Below are 24,972 nucleotides of genomic sequence, written 5' to 3' on the forward strand. Positions count from 1 at the left end.
CAAAAGTATTGACCACAGAGTTTTGGGATCAGAAAAATATCAATCTGTAAAAAAAATTATATTTTAATTGAGGACTGTGTGTCCAAAAAGTCTGTGAGTTTGCAGTGTGCAATATACTTTATAAAAAATTCTGTGAATTAAATTGCACAACCCTAAAGAAATAAAACTAATCAAACGGATAAGAGTTGGCCTTTATAGAACAAAAGTCATTGATTTTATTTTATTTGACATTTCTGCATTTATGAAGGAAAAGCTTCATTATGGATGTGACATTTTTCTGTTATGAATGTGACGGATGTGAAATTGCCATTTGTGTGACTTTGGTAAATCAAATATAATAGTTTGAAAACATTGACAGAGACGTTTGTGAGCATTTTTAAAGTAACTTACTGTAAAATAACTGCTTACACAAGAAATGTAGAGACAGTTTCTCTATTTTGGTGAAAAAATTTTTTTTTCATGGCAAGATTGACACTTGCATGGAATTGCTCATAAAGTGTACTATGTTTTTTTTAGTGTTCAAAAGGTGTTGTGCTAGTAACGAGCAAACAAAGAAAACAAAGCACAAAGGCAGAACATTTCATATGTAAGATTTAGTTTTTTACGTTTTTGTATGTTCTGAACCTTTGTTCTCAACAGGGTACGTTATTGATGATAATACAGTCTCTTACTGCATTCACCATCAGGCAAAGAAGCGCCAACGCACACTAAATACTCTGCTTATGCTAGTTTGGTTGAATAAAATCAGCAAACAATGCAAAAGAAATATGACAACGATGCTGCGGTGCCAGAAACTTGTATTACTATCGGCTAGTGAAAGAGCCGCTCATAACGGAGATTCATTCACAAACGAATCGCTCCCTCCGTCAGTATAAGAAGTGAAAGCAGGTGTAATCTGTTAATCAGATTTAACAGGGAGGGTGAATGGTACATTTCCATACACACAAACACAAGCTTTTTGTCAGGAATGCCTGTGCGATTACTTAACCATCAATGTAGAAAAGTGATGTAAAATTATAATTTTCGTAATAAAAAAAATGATTGCATACTGACATCCAAGAAAACTCCCGGTCATAGATATATGTGTATACGTGTATATATCTGGCTTTGGATGGCCACAGTACTCCACCTTGGTCCTGCATTCATTTCAAAGGAGCGCTACCCTGTTCCAAAATGGCGGCTCTATTGACGCATTCCTTCCAATAGACAACAACAGGGTAGGCGACATCTAATGTAGCCTATATATATATATATATATATATATATAATAGCCTACTGTGTATTTCATGTCAATTGACTTTTGTTGCTGAAACTTCTGAAATTGGCCAACTGAAAATCAAATTGTGTAAACAAAGCTCTGTAAAAATGTTACTTTACGACAGGTTTGTTAATGTGTCCTTTAAAAGAACACTGGAAATTCGCCATGTGAGGCTTTGGTTACTGCAAGGCCTCACACTTATTAATGCAGCATTATAATGTTGTTTCAGCATTCTCAACAGTGAAAATCTTTAAAGCAACAACGTACATCAGTTTACGTGTTTAATTACCCAAATACGTCAATATTTTTCAAACATTATATGTTTCAATATATAATATTATATAAACAGTAACCCCAAAAAACAACAAAACATTAAATATAAGTAATGATCCTGTTAAAAAAATACATAATCAATGAACAATAACATAAGCAATCACTTTGTTAAATTTGAGTGTTGCCATTTCCGTTAAGTAACTGTATCGCGACACACACTAACTCTGCTCGATATTAGCAGATTTAGCAGTGTTAAGTATAAGATGAGTTTAATGAGTTCGCTAATGCGTTCGACATCAGATCTACTTACTGGTAATGTTAATAGCCGTACTGATATTACACATTTGAAAGGTTTTAGCAAACTCACCTCAAGTTGTGAAGCCATTTCTGGCGTTGAACATAAGGCAAAAATGGCGTCGTCAGTCTTCCGTTGATAGTTTCTTTCACTTTCACTTGGCAACAATTAAGCTCCGCCCTGAACTGGACTGAGCGTGATGACGTCGAACGTATGACTTCATTTGATTTCTGCTGCATATTACACTAAAGCAGAGTCTGGATCGACACTTCATGACATTGCCGTTTTTTTTTTTTTTCATGAACACTCAGGGGATAAACCCTTATCCTGTTATTTACGGGGGTTTTTTAAATAACAAAAGTCTTATTTGTTTTATTTCAGCTATAAAAGCAGCTTCTAAACCATGCTTAGCTTAATATTATTAGCCTCATTATGCAATATTTTATTTTTCGATTGGCTACAGAAAAAAAAAAAAAAAAAAATATATATATATATATATATATATATATATATATATATATATATATATATATATATATATATATATATTATGCAATGACTTTTCCTAATGACTTGCTTAATTAACCCATAGCTAAGTCTTTAAATGTCACTTTAAGCTGAATACTAGTATCTAGAAAAATATCCAGTATTATATCCAAAGCAGCTTACATGGCGAATTTCCAGTGTTCTTTTAAAGGACACATTAACAAACCTGTCAAAGTAACATTTTTACAAAGCTTTGATTACACAATTTGACTTTCAGTTGGCCAATTTCAGAAGTTTCAGCAACAGAAGTCAATTGATATGAATTACACAGTAGGCTAAATAGCATTTGCTAGCATTTTAGCACAACACACAGGCCTTCTGAACTCTACACTAAAAAAAAAAAGAAAATCGAAGTACACTTTATGAGCAATTCCATGAAAGTGTCAATCTTGCCATGAAAAAAATTAAATTTTCACCAAAATAGAGAAACCGTCTCCACATTTTTTTGTGTAAGCAAATATTTTACAGTACTTTAAAATGTCACACAAATGGCAATTTCACATCAGTCACATTCATAACAGAAAAGTGTCACATCTATAATAAAGCTTTTCCTTTATAAATGCAGAAATGTCAAATAAAATAAAATCAATGACTTTTGTTCGATAAAGGCCAACTCTTATCCTTTTGATTAGCATCTTTTCTTTTGGCTTGTGCAGTTTAATTCACAGAATTTCTACAAAGTGTGTTGTACTCACTTTTTTGGACACATCCATAACGCATGTTTATTTTCCTCAATTAAAATTATAAAAATGTTTACAGATTGATATTTTTCTGATCCCATAACTCTGTGGTCAGTAATTTTGGAAAATATAAACAGATTTTTCAATATAATGTTACCATTATATTTTTTCTGTGAATTTATGTTTTCAGTATTTACTGCAAACGTCACATCCATAAAGCTGGAATTGCTCTTATGGTTCATTACCAAATTATAATATCCAGCTAGTTTACTTTACTTTCAAAAGACGAAAACATTCGATGTGAGTTTCTTACCTTGATGGATGGTTTGGTTACACTTAAATGTCGTGAGAATAAAGTAAGCTCCCTGAGAATCAAAACATAGCGTTTGATAATTTCTAATTAATAAGAAGTCTAAACACTTACTGGCTATTTTTCTAGATACTAGTATTCAGCCTAAAGTGACATTTAAAAACTTAGCTATGGGTTAATTAGGCAAGCTAGAGTCATTAGAGAAGTCATTGCATAATATTATTATTTTTTGTTCTGTAGCCAATCGAAATATAAAATATTGCATAATGTGGCTAATAATACTGACCTAAAAATGGTTTAGAAACTGCTTTTATAGGCATGTAGAACTGTGAGGATCAGGTATTGGGCAGAGCAGGAGAAAAAGAGGAGTGAGAATCTGTCATCTGTCTGCTTCCCGTAGACTCTGACTAAAAATCAGTGGTATAGGCCTGACAAATAAGGGGATTGTAAAATCTTAATATTTAAAGAGTGATTATTGTTAAAATTAGACTCACACAAACCTACTCTGAATGGACAGAAAAGATTGTTCAACACATGAATCTGTTAAAATCTCAGGAAATATTCAGGGTGTCATGACCCTTCAATCCAGAAAAACACTACTATTTTGTTTAAATGTGCTTTCTGCATTTGTTTTCTTTGTTATTGCACATAAAAACACACTTTAATAGTACATTACTGTAAATACATTTTTTAAAAATAAAATAATTCTTGAAACCCTGAAATATGTTTTGGAGTTTTCCATAGTTAAAAAACACAAATTCTCCACAGTAATATATGGTAATTTAATACATTTTGACCATAACTCTAATCTGTACTTCTACAGTTTGTGCTTCTTATTTTGGCCAATTTATTTCCTGTAAAAAATGTATATATTATATTTAGTAATTTATTTCTCAGGGCTTTTCATCTTTACTGGAGATGAAAGTGAAGAGTAAAGACAGTAAAGCGTTTGGTTATTATTATATATCTTTAAATATCTCCTGTAATTTAACAGGATATCTCTGGAAAATCCTGCCACCAGTCTTTAATATTATTTATTTATTTTACAGTGCAGTTATCCTCTAAAGGATTTGAACCATCAGATTAGTGCTAAACATCACATGGGCAACACATAAGGAGGGAAAGAGGAACAAAGAAAACAGGAACACAAATAACAAAAGCAAAAAGTCCATCAACAAGGAAAGTGTAAGAGCCAGTTATGCATAATTCATTTGTGATAATAATTTGGTTAAGATTAAAAACATGATAAAAATTGATAGTTAAATATATTAAGAATTCATTGTGATTGTGTTATATAAAATGCATAATTTAATAATTGATATAATTTGAAAACTGTTACTTTGGTATTTTGGTACTTTAGTTATTTTGATACTTTGGTATTTTGGCTTTCAACAGTTATGCGTCATGAGGTCATTAGTTTATACATTTAAGGCAGATTGCAGTTATGGATGTTGGAAGCAACACAGTTTTTTGACCGAGCTGATCGAATCTATTGTAACTTTGTATTTTTGTTTGCATTTCTTCAGTAAACCTTTTTTAAAAGAAGATTCGGTCTTTCTCGCGTTCTTGCAAATACTGGTTGTTGAAATAGAAGCTGCAAAATGTGGTACATAAGGATTTGCAAGAGAGGTGTGCCACTACAGAAAGAGACGAACAGAAACATCAATATATATAAACCATTTACTGCATATAAACAATTAAAACATTGACTATATGGGGTATTAATGCTTAAATGCAAACTCAAAGACATTCAGCTGAAACATCACAACATGTTTATATTAAAAAAAACTTCCTGTCGTGTTTGGTTCAACTCTGACCGATTTTCAACTTAAATCCCTCATAAGTATTGTGTTTTACAGCTGATTGCCTCAAGCCCTTATGATATCCTCCACGCTATGCATTTGAACATATAAAAGTGATGATGATCTCTTTCATTGAATTTTGAGTGTTTTAATTAACCTTGTTACCCCTGTGGTGTTCCCGGTCAAAAGTGACCGCCGTAGAAAATGAATGGGTATCCAGACTATATTCATTCATCAGACAGAAAACCTCCCCATACCAAACACACCATTGATTTTTGTCATCTATTGTTCATTTTGTAATATATGTCCAGTGCCTGTTTTTATTTTCAGTGGTTATTTTATGTGTAAATCTGTAAATTCATGTTTAACACTACTTTTAGACATTGTTCACACCTACAGAATGTTGAATAAAAGTTTGGTGGAGAAAAATGATGTTTGTGCAAATGTAAGAGCAGTGAAAACAGAGCGGTCAATTTTGACCGGGAACACCAAAGTAAGGGGCAGGATGTGATCAACATCTGAAGAGAAACACAAGCTGACTTCAGTCAAAGGTGAAATAATACACATTAAATCTGTCAAAATCTTCAGCAGAGGATCATTAAACAAGTCCACAAATAGATTTTCAGGAAACAATTCTGCACCCTGCTGCTGTGACTTCAGCAAACAGTATCGAACATTTACAGCAGAGGGCGCTGTAATGCTGTTTACTTGCTTCTCACATCCGACCAACCATGTTGCTGTATCCGAAATTGCCAAATATACCCTCACTCACTATTCCCTACAGTAGTCCACTAAAAAAAGACCACTTGAAGGAGCGAATGAAAGCGAGTGAGTGAATTCGAGCCCTTTTTTCTTTGTGCTTTGTGTTTGATGAATCCCGCAGACACTTCCTGGTCACAGCCTGTGATAGTTAACACTTAGCAAGCTGTCTATTAGTAAAAAAACAAAGACTTTTGATTTCTGTCATGTATACAAACGTTACTTTAATTAAACTATATTTTATTATTTTAAACTGTACACTGATAGGATTGCCATACACAGATAGATGTCATCTTGTGGTCAGATGCAGAAATTCTTTAGGGGTGCAAACTCTTACAGTGCAAACTAAAAACAGCATTCAATTCAATTTAAATCAAAGCATCTTCATCATACAGGACTGTATACACTGTTGATTGTGCCAAAGCAGCTTAACATAGTTGAAGAAAACAGAATAAAAACATTGCAAAATCAGATCATGGAACATTTAAGCAAATCACCTTCTCTTTCAGTATTTCACACTACATCTGTAAATACACAATGCCATCTTTGAAATACAGCTGCAGAACTAATGTGACTATATGTATTGCATTGCTTCATTTTGCTCTTCCCACCCTTGGGATGCCACACAGTTTGAAAACCATCAGAGAATAATTGTATTTCCAGAGGTGAGTAGTATCTAAATTCTATACTCAAATAAAATTACAAGTACTGTTAAATAATGTTATTTCTTCTATGTAGCCTACACACAAACACACACACATATATATATACTGTATATATACCCTGCTGAAAAATCCAGCTATAAAAATCCAAATGTCGACCAGTCTGGTTTTAGAGGGGTTTTGGCCACTTTCAGGCTGGTTTCCAGCCATTTCCAGCCTGGTCTTAGCTGGTCAGACTGGGAGATGACCAGCTAAAACCAGCTTGACCAGCCTAGCCAAACTGGGAGTCCAGCCAAAACCAGCTATATCCAGCTTAAACCAGGCTGGTCAAGCTAGTTTTAGCTGGATTTGGCTGGTCATTTTCCTGCCTGACCAGCTAAGACCAGGCTGGAAATGGCTGGAAACCAGCCTGGAAGTGGCCAAAACCCCTCTAAAACCAGCCTGGTCAACCAGCTAAAACAGGCCAACCAGCCTAGGCTGGTTTAAGCTGGATTTTTCAGTAGGGATATATATATATATATATATATATATATATATATATATATATATATATATATATATATATATATATATATATATATTAATCTTTAAAAACAATGTGTTTAAATGTTATACTTATAATGGTTAACAGTGTGAATGTAAATATGTCCTGGGCTATTCAGTTCTTCTTTTTAAAGGCAGTTCCTTTAAAGGTTCAAGAAACCCTCAAGTACTTTTTATTGAGATTTTAAGATATATGTGTGTTGAGCATCAGTTAAGTCAATGTTAGCAGCTGTCAGCTATAATTTTGGGAAAAACTGGATAATGTTGAGCTTTTCTCAGCTAATTTCATCTTCCGGGTTAAGAATAATTTTTGGGGCGAGAGGAAAATCAGTAACGTAGCGCAAATCTGCTTGTGGAGTGGTTTCTGATTATTATTCATAGCTGACTTCTCTTATCCTATGAGAAGAGCCTGCTTCTTAATTATTCATGACTGCACATGCTTTCCGAAGACAAGCCAGAACTGCCAAGCTGTGAGACCCTATGTGAGACTGTGTCCATGGACTCCACATACGGCATGCAGTTATTAGCCGTTCATGAAGGGTCGTATGTGTTTGTTTCCATGATCCGCGGGGTTTGTTGCATGTGTTTCCCTGCGTTGCTGTCAGGGCTGATCCAGACAAGCTGTTGGTTTGCAGCAAGCATTTTTCCAGGAGAGCTGTATGAGAATTGGAGAATGGCGAACTTTCCTTTATCAGTTGAGTTTGTTACTATTCAGACACATCGCCTATATCCGTGCTGCTGTGTTCTCCTATGTTTAAAACCCTCCAGATTACCGGCAGGGTTAATGGTTGAAGTAGATAGAGCAGGAGACCTGCTGCACTGCTTTCCACTGTGTTTACATTAGAAAAGTCCTCCTCATTTATAATGTTTATATAAACACGATTGTTTTTTTAATGATATCAATTGTGGTTTTGTGTATATGAAATTACGAATAACAAATGAAGCAGAGAATTAAAATACTCTTTATTTATTTGCATTTTAACTTTGTAAACTATAAAGTCATGCATCTCCTAACAGTTTGTGTTTCATTTTGTGCAATTGTATCCAGCTGCAGACATGCAGACCCACACATGTTTTAGGCACACACAATTCAGCAAACACTATAGTTACGACAGATGTTAATTACGACGGAGCCACCCGGCTCTTCAGTTCACGATTGCAAACCCGTATGCATCCTCCCCCGCTCTTCAGTTCGTGATCGCAACCTAATTACTGAAATTGGAAACCATAAACTGTTCACATCCTAATGAATGACAATAGTAGCATGGGTGGTCACGATCGCCATATTTGTCAAATTCAGTAGGTGGCGATAATGCTCCTGAGGAATTACTCATCGGTAAACAAACAAACAAATAAAAAATAGAAGACTACTTCGTTATTAACGATATGTATTTTGCGTAGATTGTGTGTGCTTGCCTAGATTGTGTATGTGCATGAAACCTGTGCGGGTCTGCGCTCCACACCCATTATGATGCTTTTTTTATTTTTATTCTGAGGTAGACTTGAACCGAAAGAGAGGGCGTTCTCAGCCCTTTAAAAACATACTTCATTCCTATATATTTTAAGTTCATGCAATCTTATTAATAAAGTCAAACACAATACCATGTTTGTGTATGTTTTATACTTTAGTGAGGTGTCTGGATTTCAGTCATCTGGCATCTCCTCCGCTACAGTGTTGCTGACTCTTGCCGCCATGATGGCGAAGAACAAGTTAGGGAACAGAGATCTGACATACAGAGCGGCTTTAGGGACCCAGCGAGCCATTAAACTCTCCTTCTTTTTACTACTCAAAGTCCTCAGGAGCTCAGTGGCCACATCTTTAGGGCTCACTCCAGGAGGGGTCTGTCTGTGGTCTGCATGTTCAGAGTTAAAGCAGAAGGTCCAGGGCAATACAGAGGAAAAAGAGGTATAAATCATATATGGGTCGGTCAGTGTTCTGTATTATGAACTGACCAACACAGGCTCATTCTGAAAACGTAGGCCAATATACATTTCTGGAGATCGCAAATTCAGTACATATGGCTGCATTTTGTCTTTAAAGGGTCACGAAACACCAAAACACATGTTTTAAGCTGTTGACAGTCGTATATGTGTTCCCACACTGCTAAAAACACTATTAGGACACCTATATTTCACTAAAAAGTGTAAATTGGTTGTTTTTTGCGTTATTATGAGCAAATCCGTACTTCCGGTTGGAAACAAATTTTTTAAGCTGTGTCACGACCATGACATAATAACGTGTATTCCAGCGTGCAGACTGGACGTCTGTGCCAGAGTGTGTCTTATTACATCTCCGAGTGATGCATTAATGCATGAGTAAGGCTTGGTTCAAACCAATCAGCGCGCTCTATTGTGCAACTTCATTAATATTCATTACTGTCACAGTGTTTTCACGACAGAGACGCCACATTGTGTTGGCAAAACAAGCGTGAAGTGTTGCTTTTATAGTTTGCTGCAGTTAAGTTTTGTTTTCATTTTCTCTCTTTGAGAGCGCAGCTGGAGTCACGTGTGGATTAACAGTGTACGCGACGCTAGACAACAATAACTTACGTGTCTAAGGATGAACATTGTTTACCTGAGAGCTGTTCTCATCTGCAAACGCTGAGATCCGGATTCGCTTGTAGTCTTCTCTTAAAAAAGACGCGGCTCTAGTTGCTGGTGATTGTCCTGTCTCTACAGATTTGGTAAGTGAGCGACCAGTGCTCTTTGTTTATTCAGTTTGTTCGTATCGAACTAACAATTGCACCGAGTGTAAACGTATTAGCACCACAACCAAACTTTAACCTTGTGTAGGATTTTCACCGCTCTTAGTGACCGGAATAACACACGCAGCTTTCTGACGCTACTTGCCGTGTGCATCTAAGTTTCCGGGAAATGCAGAGTTTTTTTTTTCTCATTCGCCGTGCGGTATCAAACATTGCATGAAAAACACACGCTTAGAGCAGTTCCTCCAATCAAATATCTCGTTTGTCGTGAGGGGCATGAATGAATTCCCTGAATGAAAGAGCCAAACTGCAGTTAAAGTCCACCATTTAATTATTTAGCAAATAATTCGACTACAGATGTCCATGTAAACACAGTCACTTTCTCCCCTGTGTGTGTGTATGTGTGTGTTTTGACTCTGAAACTCAGCGTGCCCAAATAGACACTCCCACACCATCCCTCTTTAGTTCCCCCGACACTCCCCCCAAACAGAGCTGGACACACCCACTTTTCTGACTTTTTCCAAAGTAGAGGTGTGAAAACACCCTGCTGAAACGAGGGGGTTTCATGGCCCTTTAAAACGAATGCGACAGGCGGTATGACGCCATTCTTTTTCGCGCTAGCAGCTGACAGCTTACCTTCATATGGACGGCTTTTCCGCTGTTACCAGTTTGTCAAGAGGCTTATAGCATACATCGGCCGACTTGAGACACAGAGAGGAGTTGATGGGGTGACGTGGTTTGAGTCTGGTGAAGAACGATTCAATAAAACAAAAGCCAAAAAAAAAAAAACATGTAAATAATAGGGTGAGGATGTGGTAAAATCTGAAAAGGTGGTAAAAGTCAGGGGGCTTTTCTTTTTCTGGACTGCTTTTCAAAAGTCTGTAGTTCGGTCAGTCAGTCTACAGCGGCCTCTTGGTGGATTTACCTGAGAACAGCAGGCATGAATGGCACTCGAAAGAGAAATTTGAGATCTCGAAAAGTGTACACAGCAGCCTTTGGTGGATTCGCAAAAACAAAAACTGCAATAAAGCGTAGCTCCTGAACATATTTGGCGCTCTTCAAAAATGTATATAGGGGTACGTTTTCAGAATGAGCCTGGGTTGGAACTATCAGCGTTCACTCACCCGTCTTCATGGATCGTGCTGTGATTTCATCCTTTGAAATTGAGCTGCTGGTTTTAATGAAGGTGTGGTTGATGGTGCTGACGGTTATTCCATATTCCTGAACCTCGGCCCGCAGACACTCAAAGAAAGCCTGAACCGCATGCTTGGAAGCAGCATCTGGACAATACAAAACATCTCACAGTGATTAAGACATTTAAATACTCAACATACCGTATACACCTAATACATACATTCATTCCACTCCGGCTTAGTCCCTTATTAATGAGCTCTCATTCACACACATACACTACGAACAATTTAAGCTTACCCAATTCACCTATAGCAAATGTGTTTGGACTGTGGGGGAAACCGGAGCACCTAGAGGAAACCCATGCCAACTTGGGAGAACATGCAAACTCCACACAGAAACGGCAACTGACCCAGCCGAGGCTCGAACCAGCGGCCTTCTTGCTGTGAGGCGGCAGCACTACGCGTCCTTCGTCTAATGCATATTTCTAATAGTGTTGTGGGCATTTTGTTTATATATATATATAAAGTGGGCCAAAAAGGATTTTGAAAATTGTCCTAACACAATGGTTGTTCTTCAATAGCTTTGATAAAAGGTTTACTGACTATTGTTTATGCATTTGTTTTGATCATTATGAACCTGTCTGGTATTGTTGTATCATTTTACTGTGCAACCATTTCCAAATGTTTCTATGTTTGTATATTAATTCAGCATTTGAAATGACGTGAATGACATAATACTGTATAATAACTACTAATGAACTTGTTCAAAAGGCTTTTGGAGCATTGTACTGCTGACCAATAAGCATTGCAGCGTCACTTTAATGGGCGGGAGGACTTGGAGAAGGAAATGAAGCAGGTGTGCCGAGCAGACAAAACCTATTGTATTTATACACAATTGTTTTGGTGTGATCTTTTCTTTTTTGTTAAGCAGAGTACGAATATTGCATTGGAATTCAAAGAAAAAAGATGTTTTATTTTTTTATGAGAATACAGATGATTTCAAAATTTGGCATATTGTTAATTTGCTCATTATAAATGGAAAATTGTTTATTTATAAAAGTAAATGGGCTCTGAAATTTTTTTTTTTTACCCACTTTAAAATAGAAATAAGTCATTACATGCACGAATAAAGAAACACAAAATACCAAAGCAAAAACAACTGTTAATTATTTAAAATGAAAAATAATTATTAAAAATTACAAATTACTTATATAAAATTAAATTTTGTTTTTGAATATTTTTCACCTTCTATTGTACTTGACTGGATGCTAATTTAATGTTGTTATTGCCCTTGTATGTTCTTTACTAAAATTGCAAAAAAAAAAAAAAAAAAAAAAAAGAGTAGACAAAACCTGAACTGAAATCGCTGCAAAGTGAAAGGTATCCGCTTATCTGCTAATGTTTACATGCAGATCAACACTGCTGCTGATGTATATAGTTGTGCGTGCACAGAAGGTGCATTTGGTTTGACTGATGTAAATGCCTTGTTATTTTGTATTGCGGGTGGAATGCATCCATAAAGCAATAGCGCCATAATGTCCGATTTTGCACTTGTAATTGAAGAAAGTTGATGATTAAGCTTGCTTTCATGTGGAGTAGACTTAATGCACGTAATCTAAACCATTTACATAGATAAACGCGATTGTTTCATCGAGTTATTTACCACTTAAACTTGATTTATTATATCTTTGGAAATGTGCCTCAGTCATGTTTGGTCTATTAGCGCCCTCTTGTGGACAGTCAGGGAACGGCTGCTCCTATTATTTGCCCTCACAGGGTGTGCGGTTACTGCAATTTGTATTCATGTTTTATAAGCATTGTTATTTGATGTTCTAATAATTATCTTTAAAATTACTCATGTGAGATTGTTTTTGTATTGTTTCAGAAAACCACAACTTGGTAAATGTTCGAATGAGACATGGAGTCGGAGAGAATTTCTTCTAATCTAATAGATGACAGTAAACACTTCTGCAGGGATTCAGACACACCTGAATCAGGACTAAAATTACACCTCAGTTACAGAACTGTTAATATCTTACTGATAATAGGGTAATAAGCGAGTTCTAATAGCATGAATTGTGACCCAAACTAAAGTGTTACTAAGGTTTATTTGCATCCTAAATGGCTAATATACAGTAATTAGCATTTGTATTATAAAAATGTTTTTAATAGAATCACACTGTATTCAGGGTCAAACAGTCCTCAAACAGCTAAATGTAAACAGGTTATGAGGAGAATATGGAGGTTTACGTTTACATTTGCTCATGTAGCAGATGCTTTAATCCTTTAAGCGATTTACAAGTGAGGATAAAAGAAGCACAGCAGATCAGCATAGTAGCAGTATATAAATGACAAACACCACCTGACAAAAGTCTTGTTTCCTATCCACATTTTATGAACTGCATATAATAACTTCTAGTTGATGAGATGGTATCAGAAGTGGCTTATATAAAATGCCTATGTAAAGTCTCTAGATTACACTTATTTTACTAAAATAAAATATGATCATGTCTTGATTTTTAATGACTTCATTAGGACAGTAAGGTCTGACTTTGCTTAGACAAAAGTCTTGAACTTAGCAGAAATAATGTCCAGTATAGAATATAAAGTCATGCTGCAGTGGAGACAGAATGAATATTGTGTCTCCATCATGAGCTTGGAGGACTGCATCCATACATCTTTGAGATGGCTCAAATCATTCATTAATAAAGTCATCTGAAATGGCAAAGAAAGCTTTCTTCATCAAGATTCTTTGGATTCATCTTCAATGTCTCCTCTTTCATCTATTTCCCCAGACATGCTCAATAATGTTCATGTCTGGTGACTGGGCTGGCCAAACCAAGAGCACCTTGACTTTCTTTGCTTACAGTAGCTTTGATATGGAGGCTGAAGTATGAGGAGGAGCGCTATCCTGCTGGAGAATTCCCCCTCTCCTGTGGTTTGTAATGCAGCGCAAATGTCTTGATACCTCAGGCTGTTGATGTTGCCATCCATTATGCAGACTAATTTCTGAGAGAATCTTGGGTTCATGCTGGTTCCAGTAGGTCTTCTGCAGTATTTGTGATAACTGAGATGCAGTTCAACAGATGATTCGTCAGAAAAATCCACCTTCTGCCACTTCTCCAAATAATCAACTAGAAGTCAAGTTATAATTTGTTGCTCTTACAACTGGGATAGACAACAAGACTCTTGTCAGGTAGTGTACATATAAGTTATTAAATCTACAAGTTTTATTTATTTATTTATTTATTTATTTATTTATTTATTTATTTATTTACTTACTTAAATTATTTGTTTTCCCCCCTTCCAAGCATATAGAAAGGAGAGTGTATCCTACAGGTGGTTTGTTAAGCCCACTCACCTGCGGAGCACACTGAGGGCAATATTCACCCACAGGTTAAGTTTATATTCATCAACATCAATGTAAACCAGTGTAAAATCTCACATGTGGTGCGGAAGGGCATCGCCAGTTTCCCCTGAATGCTGTTGACTAGAAGAATGTGACCTGATCTTCTGGAGATCAGCGATGGTAGAAAACCTGTGAGGAAAAAACATTTGCGTCAGTCATGAAACTCAGCAATCTGCTACAAATCACTTGGAATTGTAACGCCTGGGTTTACTCGAAAAGGCACAAGTTTGCAGGATTATCAAAACACGTATATTTATTTACAAGACTTACGAAGATGAACACAGGAAGAACATGGTGTGAAGACAGACATTGACATAGTGAGAATACCGGACAATGGAGGAACTGAATACAGGGACTTAAATACACATGAAGGTAATGACAATGATTAGACACATGGGGGATGAACACAGGTGGAACTGGAACAAAGGAGCACATGGTGAAGGTCACATGAGAAAAACAAACACACGAGGGAGTCAGGTTGTGACTAATAAAGAAGCATTTTCTAGGAAATATTTTATACACTTTTAAAAAAATCTGTAATTTTACAGTTTAATTCCAGCAGCTAGGGTGCTGGAAAAACTAGTGAAATAACAAGTGTTAAATTACAGAAATTTACCGTGAAATAACAGATATTAAATTACAGAAATTTACCGTAAAATAACAGATATTAAATAACAGAAATTTACTGTAAAATCACAGATATTAAATTACAGAAATTTACTGTAAAATGACAGATATTAAATTACAGAAATTTACCATAAAATAATGGATATTAAATTACAGAAATTTACCGTAAAATAACAGATATTAAATTACAGAAATTTACCGTAAAATAACGGATATTAAATTACAGAAATTTACAGTAAAACAACAGATATTAAATAACAGAAATTTACTGTAAAATAACGAATATTAAATTACAGAAATTTACAGTTTAATGACAGATATTAAATTACAGAAATTTACCATAAAATAACGGATATTAAATTACAGAAATTTACAGTAAAACAACAGATATTAAATTACAGAAATTTACAGTAAAATGACAGATATTAAATTACAGAAATTTACCATAAAATAATGGATATTAAATTACAGAAATTTACCATAAAATAATGGATATTAAATTACAGAAATTTACCGTAAAATAACAGATATTAAATTACAGAAATTTACCGTAAAATAACGGATATTAAATTACAGAAATTTACAGTAAAACAACAGATATTAAATAACAGAAATTTACTGTAAAATAACGAATATTAAATTACAGAAATTTACAGTAAAATGACAGATATTAAATTACAGAAATTTACCATAAAATAACGGATATTAAATCACAGAAATTTACCGTAAAATAATGGATATTAAATTACAGAAATTTACCGTAAAATTACAGTTATTAAATTACAGAAATTTACCATAAAATTACAGATATTAAATTACAGAAATTTACAGTAAAACAACAGATATTAAATTACAGAAATTTACCGTAAAATTACAGATATTAAATTACAGAAATTTACCGTAAAATAACGGATATTAAATTACAGAAATTTACAGTAAAACAACAGATATTAAATAACAGAAATTTACTGTAAAATAACGAATATTAAATTACAGAAATTTACAGTAAAATGACAGATATTAAATTACAGAAATTTACCATAAAATAATGGATATTAAATTACAGAAATTTACCGTAAAATAACGGATATTAAATTACAGAAATTTACAGTAAAACAACAGATATTAAATAACAGAAATTTACTGTAAAATAACGAATATTAAATTACAGAAATTTACAGTAAAATGACAGATATCAAATTACAGAAATTTACCATAAAATAACGGATATTAAATTACAGAAATTTACCGTAAAATAACGGATATTAAATAACAGAAATTTACCGTAAAATAACAGATATTAAATTACAGAAATTTACCGTAAAATAACGGATATTAAAGTACAGAAATTTACAGTAAAACAACAGATATTAAATAACAGAAATTTACTGTAAAATAACGAATATTAAATTACAGAAATTTACAGTAAAATAACAGATATTAAATTACAGAAATTTACCGTAAAATAACGGATATTAAATTACAGAAATTTACAGTAAAACAACAGATATTAAATGACAGAAATTTACAGTAAAATGACAGATATTAAATTACAGAAATTTACCATAAAATAACGGATATTAAATTACAGAAATTTACCGTAAAATAATGGATATTAAATTACAGAAATTTACCGTAAAATAACAGATATTAAATTACAGAAATTTACCGTAAAATAACGGATATTAAAGTACAGAAATTTACAGTAAAACAACAGATATTAAATAACATAAATTTACTGTAAAATAACGAATATTAAATTACAGAAATTTACAGTAAAATAACAGATATTAAATTACAGAAATTTACCGTAAAATAACGGATATTAAATTACAGAAATTTACAGTAAAACAACAGATATTAAATTACAGAAATTTACAGTAAAATGACAGATATTAAATTACAGAAATTTACCATAAAATAATGGATATTAAATTACAGAAATTTACCATAAAATAATGGATATTAAATTACAGAAATTTACCGTAAAATAACAGATATTAAATTACAGAAATTTACCGTAAAATAACGGATATTAAATTACAGAAATTTACAGTAAAACAACAGATATTAAATAACAGAAATTTACTGTAAAATAATGGATATTAAATTACAGAAATTTACCGTAAAATAACGGATATTAAATTACAGAAATTTACAGTAAAACAACAGATATTAAATAACAGAAATTTACCGTAAAATAATGGATATTAAATTACAGAAATTTACCGTAAAATTACAGTTATTAAATTACAGAAATTTACCATAAAATTACAGATATTAAATTACAGAAATTTACAGTAAAACAACAGATATTAAATTACAGAAATTTACCGTAAAATTACAGATATTAAATTACAGAAATTTACCGTAAAATTACAGATATTAAATTACAGAAATTTACCGTAAAATAACGGATATTAAATTACAGAAATTTACAGTAAAACAACAGATATTAAATTACAGAAATTTACTGTAAAATAACGAATATTAAATTACAGAAATTTACAGTAAAATAACAGATATTAAATTACAGAAATTTACCGTAAAATAACGGATATTAAATTACAGAAATTTACAGTAAAACAACAGATATTAAATGACAGAAATTTACAGTAAAATGACAGATATTAAATTACAGAAATTTACCATAAAATAACGGATATTAAATTACAGAAATTTACCATAAAATAATGGATATTAAATTACAGAAATTTACCGTAAAATAACAGATATTAAATTACAGAAATTTACCGTAAAATAACGGATATTAAATTACAGAAATTTACAGTAAAACAACAGATATTAAATAACAGAAATTTACTGTAAAATAACGAATATTAAATTACAGAAATTTACAGTAAAATGACAGATATTAAATTACAGAAATTTACCATAAAATAACGGATATTAAATTACAGAAATTTACCGTAAAATAATGGATATTAAATTACAGATATTTACCATAAAATTACAGATATTAAATTACAGAAATTTACAGTAAAACAACAGATATTAAATTACAGAAATTTACCGTAAAATTACAGATATTAAATTACAGAAATTTACCGTAAAATTACAGATATTAAATTACAGAAATTTACCGTAAAATTACAGATATTAAATTACAGAAATTTACAGTAAAACAACAGATATTAAATTACAGAAATTTACCGTAAAATTACAGATATTAAATTACAGAAATTTACCGTAAAATTACAGATATTAAATTACAGAAATTTACCGTAAAATAATGGATAATAAATTGCAGAAATTTACCAAAAAATTAAAGATATTAAATTACAGAAATTTACAGTAAAACAACAGATATTAAATTACAGAAATTTACAGTAAAACAACAGATTTTAAATTACAGAAATTTACCGTAAAATTACAGATATTAAATTACAGAAATTTACCGTAAAATTACAGATATTAAATTACAGAAATTTACCGTAAAATAATGGATAATAAATTGCAGAAATTTACCGTAAAATAACTGATATCAAATTACTGAAATTTACTGTAAAATAACGGATATTAAATGACAGAAATTTACCAGAAATTTTAATTTGAGGAAATTTCTGTAATTTAATATCCATTATTTTACTGTATATTTCTGTAATTTAACTGCCGTTATTTTACAAGTTTTTACGGCACCCCAGCTGCTGGAAATAAATCGTAAAATTACTGATTTTTTCTACAGTGTACTTAATTGTCTAGAAAATGCTTCTTAATTTAATAATTGTTAAATATTTGGACAAGATATGAGAACATTTTTTACAGTGTATCCACTTTGCAGGGCACTTGCGATTGTATTAAAAGAGAAACAGAGTGCAGAGTTGCAAAAATTTTTTTTGCATTAACAGGACTGACAGTTGTTGATCTGTGGTGTTTTACCTTTAACCAGTGTGATCGGCCCAAAGTAGTTGACGTCCATGAGCAGTCTGTCCATCTGAAGAGAGAGACTGTGAACAGGAGCCTTCAGCTTCATGCTGCTGTTGAAGACAAGCACATCCAGACAGCAGAAACACTCCAGGATCTCCGAGATCACCTCAGGAACGCTCTCCATACCACTGAAGTCCAGCTCCACAAGTTTGGGTGGAAAAGTCTGAGCGGTAGAGTTGCACAGGATTGGGTTTATACCACATACATGATTAGGGTCAAAACCTTTCTGATTGTGTTGTGGCTGTTAATGTTGCACTCACAAGTGTTGGATCTGATTGACTCGTCAGCTGCTCAGCAAGAGCCTCCAGCTTTTCCCAGTTGCTTCCACAAAGGATCAGTCTGGCTCCTCCAGCGTGGAAGAGTTTGGCACATTCTGAAATCAGTCACAGTTTTTAATAAAATTAGAAATATTTGCAAACATCTGAAAATTATTTATTGCAGAGACCAGTCTAGAGTGTTAAATAAAACACTGAGCATATACAATATGATCCCATTCTGCAGTGTGTTGAAGTAAATGGCTAATAAAGTGCTGATTGATAATTAATATTGAGCACTGGCTGTAAACAAAAAGAATCACTGAAGATACAAAAACTGTTGAGCTTCAGAAGATCAGAAAAAAACAATTAAGTCATATTTGCTAATTGTTAACAACAGCTCTGTTTCCATCCAAAAACGCAAATTAACTTTATGCCAAAACTGGATTATGGCATAAAAGACGAGCGAATAAAGCAGCGTTTCCATCCAACGAGTCAAATCGTCACTTCCTGATTATCTGGTGCCAAAGATCAACAGTAAACACTGAATTTGCTGTGGTCAGAGAAGCTGCATCAATCTTTTCTTCATTTAATAAATGACTTGCACCTCAGAAGGTAATCCTGACAGGCAGTGAACAGGCGGTGGCGTTTGAAGGTGTCAGACGCGGAGCACAGATGCTCTTGATTCTGGAGGTGATTACTAATATAATAACACTAATACTGAAACGGTTACTGCATTTTAGAATGACCAATTCAACATTTCAGATGGTTTACAGTGTGCTCAGCCTGCTGGTTTGTCCATTCACACACATTTTTATCATCACATGATCTCTTAACACAAAATCACATGATCTCTTTTAATGTGCATACTGGAATTTGTGCGGTAAAAGTGTTTCCATCATAGTTTATGCGCATCTTTTCTTATCACATAAAAAGTTTCCTACTCAGTTATTTTCAAAATTTATGCACATGATTTCCATCAACCGTTTTTTTATGCGCATAGCCAAAATGCGCATAAATAGGTGGATAGAAACATACATAGCTAATGTACTTGGTTTTCATAATTTAATTTTGGGATGGGTGGCAGGGCGGAGGTTTAGGGAAAGGGTTAAGTAGGGGATCATTTAATCGTCAGTCATTCAGTCAGTCAGTCAAAAGCAGCCTCAGGTGGATTTACATGGGAAATACAGGTGCGAATGGGGTGACAAGGTTTGAGACGGTGAAGAAAGACTCCATAAAGCAGGTATGACAAAAACAGGAAATAACAGGGTAAGAATGTGGTAAAATCTGAGAACATGGTAAAAATCCAGGCTTTTTCTAGATTGCTTTTCAAAAGACTATTATTCGGTCGGTCAGTCAGTCAGCAGTGGCCTCTGGTAGATTTACGTGAGAAAAGCAGGTGCCAATGGCACTCACGAGAGAAATTTGAGATCTGAAAAAGCATACACATCGGCCTTTTCACGAATCGTGGATTCAAAAACGAAAGCAAAAACTGTAAAAAATAAAAAATTAAAAATGTAGCTCCAGGGACATATTTAGTGTTCTCCAGAAATGTATATAGGGCTATGTTTTTAGAATGAGCCTGGGTTGGTTAATGAATACAGTTATACAGTTTTAGCATCAATTTGTAAAAAGGTGACATGCTTTTGGTGGTAAAAATAACATAATGAAGCATGACAGAAATATGTGTTTATATTAATTGCAGTAAATTTCTTTAAAGCTCACATGAATTAGAAGCAGTGTTTTTGTATGTTGTATTGTGATGCAGTTGAGAATTGGAATATATTCAATAAGAAAACAGTGGGTGTGGCTTGTTTTTTTCTACTACGAGCTGATTGGTTGTAGTAAAGTAGAAAATTCATTCAGAACGATCAGGAAATAAGATTTAGAAGAGTAACCTAACAGACTCCTCCTACTCACCTTTTTTGTTTGTTGTCAAAACTGATAGCGGGCGTGGTTAAGTATGTTAGCCACGCCCAATCTCTCAGACAGACATAATCTGAGAATTTAATTGAAAACAAACAGGAAGTGCATTTTCAAATTTCAATTTTAGATTACAAGAGCAAACAATTCTTTTCTATAATGACATGCACAGATGAATTGTTCACCACAAAACTGGCGATGTGAGATTACAAAACCATATGGTTAGTTTTCATTTATTTTGTACTTTAGCAGTATTTATATTCTGCCAAGCTGAAATGAACTTTTTTTCTCTAAAGAGTTGGTCTGGTTGTGCATTGCAGAGCAGTACCGTTTCCAACTGTTGAGAGTGAATCTGTAATCAGCACTACTTTGTTTCTCACAGTTGTCTTGGCCAGATGGCTGAGTATCAGTGTGTAGAGATAAAAGACAGCAGCTGCAAGCAGAACCGCCGACAGCACAAGCCAAGCCCAGGACACATCCAGCCTCTGAGAGAGACCAAACAACAGATCAGCAATACAAATACATCCATACTGTTTGATGGAATGACTACAGAACATTGAGAATGAGTCTAATAACTGCTCACCCTAATGTCACTCCAAACCAGAATCATGTTTCTCTATTAAAATTAATATCTGTTTAATCCCTGCTGATAAATAAACAGCATATGGTGGTCAGGTATGTTTGATGCTGGTATTGCTGGTTCCAAAGCTAGTCTTGTTGGTCTTAATGCTAGTCTTGCTGATCTTAATGCTGGTCCTGCTGGTCTTAATGCTGTTGTTGCTGGACTTAATGCTGGTCTTGCTGGTCTTAATGCTGGTCCTGCTGGTCTTAATGTTGTTCTTGCTGGACTTAATGCTGGTCTTGCTTGTTTTATTGGTGGTCTTTATGCTGGTCATAATGGTTGTCCTGCTGGTCTTGCTGGTTTTAACGGGGGTCCTGCTGGTCTTAATGCTTGTCTTGCTGGTATTATTGGTGGTCTTTCTGGTTTCTATGCTGGTCTTAATGCTGGTCTTAATGGTGGGCTTGCTGGTCTGTTGCATTGAGACCAGCAAGACCAGTATACCAGCATTAAAACATAGCTTCCCAGCATTAATGTATTTCTTTCAGCAGTGATGACATGAATATTCTGTCAATATTATACCAAGCATTTAAATTTTCCTCTAAAAGGCTTAAATACATTCAAGGTAGTTCAATTGACTTAAATAATTAAAAAAGCCATATCAGCCTGAAACAACAGAGTACATAATGATACAATTTTAGATTTTTGTAAATGGTTTGCTTCAAAGCTTGATAAATAACTTGTCATTTCTCACCATAATGTCACTCATCCCCATGTTGATCGTGTTTCAGTAACGTTGGACCTTAAACAACAGCGAAAAATGTACATTAATATGAATTAAAGCCATTCCTTGACAGACATTATCAGTTATCAAACTCAATTTTTTTCTGCAGAATTTCAGCTGAATTTTGCAATCATTCAACAAATTAAGAGACCACTTAAAAATGGCTTATTTCTCTGGTTGAACAATTTAAAAAAATGTTTTGCAGATTACTGATTTCTTTTTGATTTAAAATGTCAATTAAATTGTGCAAAGTATGTGTAAATTATCAGTTTTCTATATTTATGGGACCATCTATGAACATTATAGAACCTTAGGATTTCTTGCAACAGCTTTTAATCTTCAAAAGTTTAAAAAAAGTGATTTTTTATTGACATTTGTAATAGTTTAATAGTTTAATAAATAGTGATTTATTGTCTGGGTTGGTGTTGTAAGTCATGCTACAAAAGCCTACTAATTAACTGCAAGCGCATGTTCTGTTGTTTTACAGAGTTATTTCCCCATATGTTATTTCTAAAATGTCAAAAGTGACTTTGTTAAACTGTAGAGTTGAATTTTCAACATTAAAAATCGGCAGAGCAGGGATCAACATCCCATAATGCAACTAACAATCGTAATTAAACAGAAAACAATCACAAAATTTGCAAATTGTTCATTAGCAGATTTTTTATAGCGTACCAAAGAGGGTCTGAACTTAAAAATTTATTAAATTAATTCATAGGTGACACTGGCTCACGGCTGATTTAAAAAATATACGGTTGAAGTCAGAATTATTAGAGGCTATTTGGATTTTTCTGTCTTTTTAAAATATTTTCTAAATAAAGTTTTACAAAGCAAGGAAATTTTCACAGCATGTCAGATAATATTTTTTTTTTTGTCTGGAGAAAGTCTTCTTTGGTTTATTTCAACTAGAATAAAAGCAGTTTTTAATTTTTTTAAGAGCCATTTTACGGGCTAAATTATTGGCCCCTTAAAGCTAGATTTTTTTCATAGTCTACAGAACAAACCATCATTACAAAATAACTTGCCTAATAACCCCTAACCTGCCTAGTTAACCTAATTAACCAAGTTAAGCCTTTAAATGTCACTTTAAGCTGTGTAGAAGTGTCTTGAAAAATATCAAGTCAAATATTATTTTATATTATAAAATCTTATTTTTTTAGAAATGTGTTGAAAAAAAATCTCTCCGTTAAACAGGAATTCGGGGGGGGGGGGGGGTCTAATAATTCTGACTTCAACTGTATATATCCTGTCATTCATTTAATAAATTGAGTGCAGACCTTTTTTGGTAATTGTAGAAATGTGGTCACAGCACCAAATTATCTGGAAGAGCATTGTAATTTACATTTGATTGACTTTTAAAAAGTAAAAAAATAACATAAAATGTAGTCTTAAGACATTTAGATTAATTTTAGATCATGTTGTATCTTCAGAAGTGTTTAAAGTCAATATGGAGTTGACCACCTAACAGTGTCTTTATCAGTCGTTATGTTAATTTCTGTGCTTTCTGAATCTTGTTTGGGTCATAATGAACCCAAATGTGCAATGAGGGTTCAATAGTTGTTAAACCATGGAGTAAAAACCACTATAAAGTCTATCAGGATGGTTTAATGGACGCTCTGTGTTCACAGCATTTACAGCATGCCGACTGAGAAGATCTCTAAATATATTCCAGCGTTGAATTAGCATTACTGCAGAGCTAACTGAGGAACAAAACAAACTAGATAATGTTCAGTCAGACATCATTAACAGCACTGAAGGAACATGTTTTAAACACAGAAAACATCAAACACATTCAACACAACTAATCTATGTCCAAATATTTTATATTATACTTGATTACTTACCACAAACATGGGTCTATAAGCTTCTGTAGATGTTTAGCATTAGCATCTGTGGTTGTGAGTGTCTTAACTTCTCTGTGCTTTACAAAGCTTTGCACACACACACACATGGTCTGAGTGCTGTAATTAGACCACAGCTGAAGCTGTCGTGTATACATAGCAGCCTGTGAGTCAGTGAGTTTCTACAAAGCTTTAAAGTAGCGGTGTGTTTCATAAGTATTTTATTATATCATAATAGGCTTCATCCATTTAAGCAGTACCCAAAGCATTTAGGTGGACTAGCATTAACAGCTAATCAGTATTTTCATTGTGTCACTTTTCACAAGCCCACTAGACCCAGATAGCAAGAACATTTGGCCCAAATGTGGGTGATAGCTGGCACATGTGGCTGAGGTATGGCATGGCTGAACAGATATGGGCCAGATTATTACCATATATGTTTTGCCATATGTTCTGAAAAGGCGGGAATTTTCTTCAGGCTCACAGCTCCTTTTGCAGTATGTGGCAGTGTTGCCAGACGTACTATAATTATCACATTTGTACGATAATTTCGACCTCTGTACGATGTACGATCAATAATGAGAAAAATCCCATAATGTACGATAAATTCAGAATTTTATGGCATTTAAAAGTAACTTCATTGTAATCTTCGGGCTTTTTA

The 24,972-nt window shown here is 33.7% G+C and overlaps 2 protein-coding genes and 1 long non-coding RNA gene across 19 annotated transcripts in view; all 3 read right to left on the reverse strand.

Moving 5' to 3' along the window:
- Positions 1-1,952, reverse strand: part of LOC110439318 (NACHT, LRR and PYD domains-containing protein 3) — a 31,256-nt gene extending 29,304 nt beyond the window's left edge. For all 15 annotated transcript variants that reach the window (XR_015481351.1, XR_015481352.1, XR_015481347.1 and 12 more), the window contains exon 1: positions 1,899-1,952. The gene's annotated coding sequence lies outside the window, so the exon portion shown is untranslated. The remainder of the gene's footprint in view (positions 1-1,898) is intronic.
- A 6,120-nt stretch (positions 1,953-8,072) lies between these two features.
- Positions 8,073-24,405, reverse strand: dhrs7ca (dehydrogenase/reductase (SDR family) member 7Ca). Of its 2 annotated transcripts, NM_001013539.2 has the most exons (8): positions 24,315-24,403; positions 22,441-22,488; positions 21,456-21,612; positions 19,211-19,323; positions 18,903-19,113; positions 14,412-14,504; positions 10,958-11,113; positions 8,075-8,981 (listed from the first exon to the last, which is right to left on the reverse strand). In NM_001013539.2, exons 2-8 carry the CDS (start codon positions 22,459-22,461, stop codon positions 8,773-8,775), a joined length of 960 nt encoding a protein of 319 aa, NP_001013557.2. In that variant the 5' UTR covers positions 22,462-22,488; positions 24,315-24,403; the 3' UTR covers positions 8,075-8,772. The 2 variants fall into 2 exon arrangements, with proteins under 2 accessions (XP_087098937.1, NP_001013557.2); XM_087242811.1 differs by lacking the exons at positions 18,903-19,113; positions 19,211-19,323 and having other exon boundaries at positions 8,073-8,981; positions 24,315-24,405.
- LOC147846109 (uncharacterized) lies at positions 14,973-18,561 on the reverse strand. 2 transcript variants are annotated; one of them, XR_015481417.2, is made up of 3 exons: positions 18,457-18,561; positions 15,867-17,825; positions 14,973-15,620 (listed from the first exon to the last, which is right to left on the reverse strand). It is a non-coding gene; the product is annotated as an uncharacterized LOC147846109 (long non-coding RNA). The 2 variants fall into 2 exon arrangements; XR_015941974.1 differs by having other exon boundaries at positions 15,063-15,270; positions 15,832-17,825.
- Positions 24,406-24,972: the final 567 nt, after the last annotated feature.

The sequence above is a fragment of the Danio rerio genome, chromosome 3, assembly GCF_052040795.2.
Source record: "Danio rerio strain M-AB ecotype USA chromosome 3, GRCz13ab, whole genome shotgun sequence".
Classification (NCBI taxonomy): Eukaryota; Metazoa; Chordata; class Actinopteri; order Cypriniformes; family Danionidae; genus Danio; species Danio rerio.

Coding starts and splice junctions, on each gene's coding strand:
- dhrs7ca (NM_001013539.2), bottom strand. CDS start 22,461: ATGGGGATGAGTGACATTATG. Junction 14,505..18,902: donor GCCGATCACACTGGTTAAAG/GTAAAACACCAC, acceptor TTTTCCTCACAG/GTTTTCTACCATCGCTGATC. Junction 11,114..14,411: donor GATGCCCTTCCGCACCACAT/GTGAGATTTTAC, acceptor TGTATTGTCCAG/ATGCTGCTTCCAAGCATGCG.